This window comes from Scatophagus argus, chromosome 7 (genome assembly GCF_020382885.2).
Source record: "Scatophagus argus isolate fScaArg1 chromosome 7, fScaArg1.pri, whole genome shotgun sequence".
Classification (NCBI taxonomy): Eukaryota; Metazoa; Chordata; class Actinopteri; family Scatophagidae; genus Scatophagus; species Scatophagus argus.
The window spans coordinates 8954863-8965514 of NC_058499.1; the positions used below are offsets into that span (position 1 = coordinate 8954863).

Here is a 10652-nt window from a genome sequence, read left to right on the forward strand (position 1 = left end):
CAACTCTGTCATGAGATATTGTCCTTCTTGCTTATTGTAACATTGTCAGTTTCTTTAACCTGCTGGTACACTTTGTGGCGAATATGAGCCCATGCCTTCATAAATAAGACGTACCACAATGTTTTGCGTATAATTTGTGTCCCAGAGGATTGCCACTGAGAGACATTTGAAATGCTGTTCACCGCTTTTAAATGTGACTGCAAAAACTGATAACATCAGTTGAGAAGCATACATGTTAAAATGACACATTCCAGACTGGTGGATGACAGATTTCTCCTGAATATTTTTCACGTTCTGTGGCTGAAAAGTTCCCGTTGTTTACTGAATGCGACTGACTGAGTGACTGATGACAAGGCCAGGCCATAGCAGCTGTGATTAAGCATCTCTCTCCACAAACAGCATTGTGTATTTCTTCCTTTTCCTGTCTCTCTCTCTCTCTCTCTCTCTCTCCCCAACTCCCATCCGCTCTGTTCCACCCCAAGCCAGCCCTATGCCATCAGTTGACGCTCAGTTCCCTTCGAGTATTTCTCATGCCAGTCATGAATATTTATGTGTTCCTGTCAAAAACAGCCCCTGAAACCATGGCACAGGAAGGCTGATTCACCTGGTCATGTGATCACAGCTGGCACAGACAGATTTGTGTACAAGCACTTCAGCTGCAGTGCACAGAGAGGTGTAACGGGTCTGGAATACTTTATCTTAATTTTATTTTATTTTATGTTTCTTTTTTGTTTGTTTGTTTGTTTTTTTAACTTCAATGGTGTCTTTTCTCAAGGATTCTGCTCCGATCTAAGCCAGCAGAAGCCATGGAGTGAGAAAAAAATTTTAAGAAACTTGAAAACAGATATTCCTCATTTTTTTCCTCTTTTTCAGTTAACATGCATTAAATCTTTTCAGATCTTCCTCACTTCTATTTTAACATCATAAAACACCGTGAATCATTTTGTTTCATTCGTGTCTCAGTGAAGCACAGGAACTGTTAGGGGAAGAGATGTTCAGTGATGAAGGGAACTCATTGATGTTAGGGTAGTGATAGGACCCGTGGGCTTTAGATGAAAGAATTCAACTTCACAGCCAAAAGAAATTGTAATTTATCTGTGGGTTACTGTAGGTTTTGGTTGGTTTTTCCCCCTTGCCCTCTGTGTGGTTTCACTGCAACAGTTTGTTTACTTTTCTACCCATGTGTATTTTAGGATGATTAAGAAACTAAATATGATGTCTGAATATGTCAGTGTTATGTCTGCCCTTCTGTCCTCCTCACATGCAAAAAGGATCAGTGTCTGCGTTGTCACAACTCACCTCCTTTTTGTTTTTTTATCCATATATTTATAGACACTCAGATACACAGAGATTATATAACTTTTTCCTTGCACTTGGAACGTGTTGCACATGGGATGCTTTAGAGTTTAAAGAATTTAAAGACACAATTCCTCTAAAATACAGAGTACTGATTCCACACAGACTTTGTCTAGAAACCTTCTTCATTTACCTCATGTGCACAGAAAGTTGTGTAACATGATTAACACAATTTCCCAGCGGCCAAAGTGCTGTCTTCACACAGTTTGCTTTGTTTGAGCAAGTCTGAAACACAAATATATTCAATTTGTCAAAGGCAGAGAAATCTCCCATTTTAGAAGCTACAACCAGCAAATGTATTTGGTAAATGACTTAAATGATTAATCAATTATTAAATGTGTTGTCAATAGATTTTCTCTGTATCGACTGTTTATCTAGTTGACTGTTTCATCATGACATTATACCAACCCTCAGACAGTTGTAATATAATAATCTGGACATGCTGGTAACATCAGATTAAATAGAAATCGAGCCACAGAGTATGCTTCAGAGGTTTTAATATTTTATTTTTTTGGGCAAGTTTCACATGAATGTATTACTGCCTAATGGAGTCAAGTTAGAAAAACAAGTCACCACCTATTAGCATTCCAGTAGCATCTCCCATCTGTGATACGAGATGTTTATTCTAATAGATACACACTGAAGTGTGTCTCCTCCATATTGCTGTTTGATAACATTCATTCTGTGTGGCACCAGTACTTTCAGTTGGTTATAATTTTCTCCTTCTTAATGTTTCAAGCTCTCAGGATTACAAATTGAGTATTGCATGGTGCTTGTGTAGTGAGGATTAAATTAATTTGTGAGAAATAAGCCTTTTCTTCAGGCATAGGTTTGGTTGTTGGTTATTCATCCACAATTTGCTGAAAGATGTTGTGACATACCCCTCTTCAGGTGGTGATTAAGCACGTGAAGACATTTACAGTCTCTAATTAACATCTTACTAGGTCTTTCTTTAACACTTAGCCTCCCTGAGAACCTACATCGACACTAACCCTCTGCCTCTTGTCTCACCTGCTTTAATGTGCTTCCTTCCAATAGTTTGCTACAGATGTGTTGACAGTGTTGAACACACCATGGAATACGCCAAAGCCCAAGCTCACCACCATGGAGAGCACTTCATTCTTGGTTATGTGGCGCTTTGTTGAAGGCTGTCATAATAGATATCTGTTAAGATGACATAATTGCTGCTACATTTCCCTTCTCATAACTCATTTCCTTTTGCTTTTGTCTCGCCTTGTTCACTCACAGATCAGTCAGGTGCTGGGAAATGAGATGAAGTTTGCAGTGCGAGAGCCTATCGGGCTGAGGTGAGACATCAGCTACTCAGAACAGCTCACGGTTAACACAGCAGACACTGCATGAGGTCATCTGTGTATCACATCCAGTAAAGATCAACATGTTGTTAACGCTGAGGAAACAAATGTACAGTCAGCGTTGATTGCAGGAGTGATACAGGAAGTCATGTAATGTCTCTCTTCTTAGGGTGTGGATACTCATCTCTGCAGTGGGTTTCACAGTTATGGCCCTGATGGTAAGTGTAACTTAAATTATCAGCGCGACGAAGATATTTCACACTCATGACTACAAAGTCTTCTTTCAGTTTTAGTCTTTATCATCAGAGAATTATAGTTATTGGATAAAAATGCATTCGTCTTAGAAATATAAAAATCCTGTTATGCCAGTCCAGCAGTGAGTTACAATACATTCTTTTCCAACTTATCACTGTGGGACATCTGGGAAAAGAGCTACATCTCTGTCGGCCATACAGCCTAAATGCTCAATATCCTCAGTGTTCAGGGCATACATACCGATTCTAACTCACAAAATGGAAGACTTTGTTAACGCTGCTGCATTCGGGGAGGACATAATGCTGTGGTGTTGATATGACAGAGTTGTGTTGTGCTTTGTTTTCCTACACAGGCCCTGGTCTTTCCCAACCAGCTATATGAGCTTGTTTTTGAGGAGGAACTCTCCACGATTAACATCTCAGTTCGCCTTTATGGAGGAGCCCTGCTGAGTAAGTCTTCAGTCCTGAAATGAAGATTCAGAGTCTGAGTACATATAAGTATTCATGCTGCCTCATGCATAGCCACAGTACCATGAATTTTTGCCCGCTATTCATGAGGAAGTACTTTCACTGTACTGCAATGGTACTCACACACATCATTTTATTTGTTCACACACATGCTAAAAATACACACTAATCAACTGCATGTCTGATAATAATGTCTTACATATCCTTTCCAACTCACACAGACACGGTGGATTCCAAAATCTGTCTTTTAGCAAGCGTCATAAATAGTTGTATTTCAGTCTCACTTTTCGTCAGACACCAAGTCACAGCCCTGGAGATAGCAAGCATCCCAGACACTGACAGATGGAGAAATGCACTGCCCAGCTTAGAAAGACAGGCAGACTAGAGAGAGAGATGCACTGCAAGTTAGAGTGGGTGCTCATTTCCAACCATGATACTCACATCAAAGTCTAAAGTAGCTTCTGTATCACCTCATAAATCAGGTCCAAATCTGGTGTGAACACACTGAGGCAAATCAATATATGTGCTGTATGTGAGTACAGTTTCAAAGTGCCTTATTTTCTCTCAAGAGAGTTCTACACAGTCCTCCGCTACTTTGCTGTGATTGAAAAGGCCTGATGTGTTGTGGTTGGCTGGTGCTCCTTGCATCAGTGTGTCCTTATGATTGGATGATCGTAGATAACGACAGATGGGAGAAGCATAGTAACAAGGTTGTGGTAGATGAATTGGTCAAGGCAACAAGTACTTGCCAATCAAAGCACTGTAGGGTGGGACTAGGTGGAACACCTGGCGGGGGGGAGATAATGGTGCATGCTACTTAATGATGTACTTTAGTAGCGACATGCAGCGCAGCTGGTTACTGGTAACTCAACAGTTGAAAGTGCTAAAGGTGCAAATAGCTTTGTTGCCTATGGACACCTGAGTGAGAACAGTATCTGCCTTTTCAGCTCATTCACTCAGTCACATATCAGATATATTTTATTTTCTCACTCTCCTGTGCCATGCCACCCACAGGAGACAACCGATCCTCATAAATATGCCAGATAATTATGGCATTTGTGCTTTGCTCCCCTCTCACTCAAATATTAAATTGGAGATGCAAGCGATTATTTTAATGGCCTTAGTTTAAGGGAGGCAAGTTGGTGAGTCAGTCACTCAGTGATTACAGGGTTTGTGATGGCTCCGTGAAGAGGCACAATGTGACTGTGACACCAAAGCAGGTGGTACAAAGGTCGCTCCTTGTTGACAAAGAAAGCATGCAAATGAAGGAGGATGTGAGCAAAGGTTTAGCATATATTCAGTAAGTTTTGCCAGGCCATTGCGTTTATCTAATATGTTCTCCTCCTCCACCATCACAAGACAATACCAAGGAGAAACCTCACACTGTAAGCATATCTTGATATATCTGTACAATGTAAACTCTGAACAAATCAAAAATAACCATCTGCATGATTCCTGTATTGCCTGAGGAAAGATAAAATCTTACACACACTGCACTGTGCAGGAAGATATGAATGAAGCAGCTTTCAATCTCATAAGGCCAACGAAAGACGGGCTTCTTTATTTTAAATGTCAGCAGCGTAGGCAGGGAGTAGCAAGGAAAAAAGGGGTGATGTCCAAGAAGACAAGGAGCGGTAAAGGAGGCAAAGGATGGGGTCTCATCTGCCACGCAGATGGAACATGGCAGGGAGAAGATTCTGTCCATCAGCCCTCCCACCTTTCTGCCCACCCCCACTCATTTTCCTCACCTCACTGGTGTGTGTGTGTGTGTGTGTGTGTGGGAGTGGGAGTGAAATACAGGAAGATTAACTGGAAGAATGGCACGGAAAAAACACGACTGAGCACAAGCTTTTATCAGAGTCAATGAGTCAGAGCATTCAACAGAATCAATAGGCCAATTATCACTGTGTGTACATGGCATCACAGATTACAGTTAGATTACAGCTGCAAGTAAGCTGCGTTGTAGTTTTGTGAATGGAATTGCTCTTTAGACGTGTAGGAGTATTTTTTCCTGAGCTTCCTCTTTTTTTTTCCTGTTTTCTTTCCCATGCCCCCAAACCTATAAATTCTCTTTTATCATATCATTTTCCAGGCCTGGCCCTCATCATGTGGAATGGTCTGTACACAGCAGAGAAGATTGTCATCCAGTGGACTTTGCTCAGTGAAGCCTGCTATTTTGCTGTGCAGTTTCTAGGTGATTCAACATTTCCAGTATATCATTTTACATTTTTTAGTTATGTATTTTTGTCCTTAACTGTGAGAATCAAAAATTTTCTATCATTTTCTGTCTCACTTTGATGGTGACAGAGTTGAAACAAACTGTTAGTCAGTCCCCAGAGAATTTTTGCATATGTATGTGTTGATACTGCCCTCTTGTGTTCATGATTTGTAATTACAGCTTTGCATTAAATTAATGAAAATGTACATTGAAACAATTTTTGTCTTTGTAACCATTCCAACTGCCCGTACTAGACCTGAAGACCCCCCCTTTTCCTAAAGCAGTTTCATGTAGGTGTTGAACGTGAAATTCTACAGGATCTGTGGAAAAAAAGTTCAGCTGAAGCAGAAATCAGTTACAGAAACTACATTGGTTTCTTTCACAGTCTAAAAGTAGAAAATTCTCTCTTTGTGTTAGTATCCCTCCTCCCCAGTGCAGAAAGGAAATGCTTTCCAAAAAAGAGCATCAAAAACTGAATTTTGTAAAATTTGCTGCCCACTTTCAGTGTACATATTGGCATGTTAGTTATGTTCTAAGACAGACGTGAAATTATCCTGATCCTTTGAGATCCACTTTGTAGAGGTTAATAGAGTTTGAAAAATCATATGAAATGTGTCTTTTGCTTATCATTTAAAAAACAAATCATATTTCAAGTACTAAATGTTACTGTGTGCTTTCAGTGACATCCATCACCTTAGTGGAGATTGGCATCCTACCCAATGCTGCCATACTCCTGCTGCTCAGTCGAGTGCTCTTCCTGGTGGTCACCATGGCTTACTACTACCACCTGGGCCGTAAGCCAAAGAAGATCTGAGCTGACTGTGTGGTACTACTAGGGAGGGGACAGCTGAGCACAGATCACAAACGTGGGGTCAGAAGGTTTGGAATATTGTTTGACTGGGGCTTGGAGCATTACCACTGGATGCCCCCTGCCCCCGTCTATGGGACCTAGCCTATTGTAACCCCCCAGTATTCAACAGATAAGCACAGTGTCACGTTCCAGACTCTACAACAAGAATGAGAAGCCTCATGGTGAAAGTAAATTTCTTTCTTTCACTGTGCTGTGAGGTCAAGCCCCTCTTGACACACATTCCTGCTATGTTCAGTTCCAAGTGCTGTTATTATAAAGAAGGACCTAGAAGTTTGTAGTGCATTGTGCTCTTGTGTCACCTGGTTATATGATTTAATATGTACAGAGCCGAATAATTTCAAATGTCTGACCGTGGTGTGGTCATGTACAGCTACGTGATTACCAGATTGAGTATTTAGTGTTATCCGATAAAATGTTGCTTCTTGATACGACTTGATAATCACTCAAGGACCTTGAGTTTGTATTATGTGTTTCCTGTTTGATGCTGTTGATGTCAACTCACATTGTGTGTGTATACTGAAAAGAAGCCTGACTATCTGCTCTTGCATCCTTCTCTGACAGCTCTCCAGCGAACGCATTGATTGGTAGAGGCATCAACTGTGCTTAGTGTAAGATTCAGGTGCAGTCAGACAAGCTAATCTCAGCACTCTGAGGAAACTCCTGAAGGTCAGTTTTTACTCTCAGTCATGGCCATCGATCGTATTCAGAAAAGGAATATCCCCAAAAGAAATGCTCAACATTAAAAACATTTTTGAAGAGCAAAGTGATATATATCTATTTTTTTTTTCCTTGAGGTTCTACCCAAGTGAAAAGGTATTGTTTTATGCAGAATAGCTACACTGCTGACATTTAGACATGTTATGTTGATAAATGCACATGTGAACTGACTCATAGAAGAGAAGCAGTGTAGTATGCCTCAGACGCAGGACCGAAGCCTGAGCATATTTACAGAAAGTAACCATTACTGTAAAACTAGTTAGTGTGCAGGACAAACAAACCTGAGGCCTGCTTCTTCTAAAGTGATGTAGCACAGTTGTTTTGTTTGGGATTTTTTTTGTTTTGTTTTGTTTTGTTTTGTTTTTTTACATACACCATATCCTTAGCCTTGCCTTAAAACTACGTAAAAGAACAGTCATCAACCGTGCATCCTGCTACTTGTATATCTGTAAATAAATGTATTTACTATTATGTGGTGTTCTTCTGAACTGAACAAGGAACTTGTCCAGTATTAGTTAAAAACGATTTTCACAGGTTGATCTTTCTTGGTGTGTGTTATTTTGTCCATATTTAAGTGTCATGCATGCAATATAATCCAGCAAAAGAAAGTGTGTAGCAAGCTGCCACCAACTAGAACACAAAGCGGATAAAGAAAGACGTTAATGGTGGTGAATGGATGCTGAAAGTGGCAAAAAGTCTAAAAATTTGATTCATAGGCAGTTAAACTGTATTGGCCTTGAAACATATTACTTAACACAGTGTCCAGCCAATCAATAGGTTCAGTACATTTTCTACCTCCTGATGCTTGGCACACCTTCGGGTGCATGTCATCCCAGCCCAGTGATTTAAAGCTGTACCGGCAATGCAATTTGTCAGCTCTGATCTTTGCAAATTATACTCCTCAGCACCTAATGCCAGTTAGAAAGACTCTCTAAATTTAGCTGACACATTTTGTACACTTGACTTGAAACACCAGTTTTAGTCGAACAAGAAACCCACTGTAGGTCTCCTCCAAAGGTGGTCCATATTGTTGGAAATGACCGCGTTCAGTCCTGCCCAAGAAGGGAGTGGTCCTGAGGTCAGAGTGATTGAGGGTTTGCAGTTGCGAGTCGGGCACTGAAGGCAGATGTGCTTGTTACTTGGGTGAGCTTACAGTTCTAGATAGGGAACGTGAAACATGGGTGAGGTCTCCCGTACTCCTAAAAGTTGTAATTACCCTTTTTTCTAGTGTTTAATTAGAAGCAGCTCTCCCAAGTGACACTGTGTGCCCCAACCTACTGCTCTGTCCTGACTAGCATGGTAATTATGGAGTTCAGGAAAAATGTAATTCCATTTCCCTTGATACTACAGTCCTCAAATCATCAGCCTTGTGAAATGAAAAAGGTCTGGAAAGCAGGTTTATTTAAAGAAGAGATGGGCAGTTTCAGGGGGGAAGGGGCCAGAAGAAGGGACGTAAAGAAACGTCTCTTTCATCCTCCTGGTTCTCTGACGTAAATTAGTCGAAAACATTGCTAAGTTGTGTCCTCTGGAGGAATGGTAAGTTGATCTTTTCATTCCATCTGATGTGGACCCAACATATACGCTGTTGTACTGTTGTGAACTGCATACCAGGTCAAACTGTTTCAAGTTGTAGCATTGTGTTCTTATGTATATATGTGCTATATCGAACCTCAAAATGAATTGTTTTGGATTTCCACTATTTAGTTTGAAATAAAGGAAACTGTTGTTTATTTTGAAGACTTCAAAAGTGATGCAATCACCTTTGTATTTTGTCTTTTCTGATATGGGCCTGCAACAAAGTGTTATTTCATTATTACTTAATCTGCTTATTATTTTGCTAATGAATTGTTTGATCTATAATATGTCAGAAAAATGTGAAAAATCACAATTTCTCACAAGTAATATTTCCTCAAACCCTGTGTGATATCTTAAAACTCCTAGTGTTTTCCGACCTACAGTCTTAAAATCAAAGATATTCACATTACGCTCACATTACCACAAACAGCAGGTGTTCACTTTTGTGAAGGTGGAACAAAGAAAGAAAGTGTTTGTCTAAAATGATTAATCCATTATCTGAATTGGTGCTGATTAATCTTCTGTCCATCAACTAATCAACTGCTGATTGCAGCTTTAGAAATATGCTGTTTGTGTTTGATAGTGGAGCCCTCTTGAAATCAATCAGTCAGTATGACATGGCACAAATAGTGTGGTGATTTCTGATGTAAAGCAGCCACATTTAGCCTCAAGTGTCTACTGGGAATGAAGTTGAATTCATCTTGTTTTAAAGGTTTTAAATGAAGTTTAAACGGCTGACAAAACAATCGCGTCACATGTACTGAAATACCAGAAATTACATCAGCTTTACAGCCTGAGCATGCTTTAAACCTGTTGTATCAGTGATGAACAGCATCACTTTACAAACAGGTTTTATTTTTTAATCACTCTCTAATTTGATAGCCAACAGCCTAGAGCAGCTCAAACTGGATACCTTATTAAACGCTGTAACCTTGAAAGCGTAGAGCCTTCAGCAAAATGTCCTGTTAGATTCAACAAAACACATCACTTTACAGAACAGCACTAAGGACTTTTTTCGAACATGTCTGAACAAATAAACTAAAGAGATGTGATGTAATCTCACTATTTCTTTTGTGTTTTCTGTTTAGGAGGTGTTGAACGTGTCCTCACATGATCATCTTGAGGCTGAAACAAAGAACTGTCTGTGAATTTAAATGACTCTACCTGGTGTAGCCCACCGCATATTCCTGCCCACTTTTTTTGCCATCCCCGGCGCTCTCTCTCTCTCTCTCTCTCCTTTACAAACACGCTGGGCAAGGAGTGAAAACAGGGATTGTGTGAAACAGGAAATGTGTGTGTTTGGTTAGGGTTGTTTATAGGCAAAAAAAGTTCCCATGTATCCCTGTGTATGCATTCTCCCCATACTTTCCACTTAATATGTCAAGTCCTGGTTCATTTCTTAAGGCATGGTGGTAAACAGCACCTTTAAAAGGCTGTCTGAACCATCTTGTATATAAAACCCAGCAACAGCACTGACATACATGTAAATACAACTGACTGATCATCTCCTGGTATAATGTGCATCATGTTATAGTAGACTGGACAGGCATTTTTGTGAAAAGCTTTCTTTCTACGTGATGCTTAATGGTTTCAGCTTCTTAAATGTGAGGATTTGCTGCTCTCATTTTTAATGATTTCAGTGGAGTTTAAACAGTTATGAAGATGTCACTCTGGGCTCTTCTCTCTCACAACAATCGATTAGTCAATCCGAAAAATAATCAGCAAACTAATCGATAATGAAGATTAATATATATATATATATATAGTATAATTAGTACACTGAGTACTTTTAATACTTTAAAGTACATTTGTCTGATCGAACATTTATAGCCTTTTAATGCAAGCATTTTGTTCATAACAGATTAAAATAGATAATAAGA

The 10652-nt window shown here is 39.8% G+C and overlaps 1 protein-coding gene across 2 annotated transcripts in view; it reads left to right on the forward strand.

Moving 5' to 3' along the window:
• Nucleotides 1-7734, forward strand: part of LOC124061795 (tumor protein p53-inducible protein 11-like) — a 30432-nt gene extending 22698 nt beyond the window's left edge. For both annotated transcript variants that reach the window (XM_046394036.1, XM_046394035.1), the window contains exons 4-8: nucleotides 2605-2663; nucleotides 2839-2887; nucleotides 3277-3373; nucleotides 5484-5585; nucleotides 6290-7734. In XM_046394036.1, the coding sequence (XP_046249992.1) occupies nucleotides 2605-2663; nucleotides 2839-2887; nucleotides 3277-3373; nucleotides 5484-5585; nucleotides 6290-6423 (441 nt within the window). In that variant the 3' untranslated portion in view covers nucleotides 6424-7734. The remainder of the gene's footprint in view (nucleotides 1-2604; nucleotides 2664-2838; nucleotides 2888-3276; nucleotides 3374-5483; nucleotides 5586-6289) is intronic.
• The last annotated feature ends 2918 nt before the right edge of the window (nucleotides 7735-10652 follow it).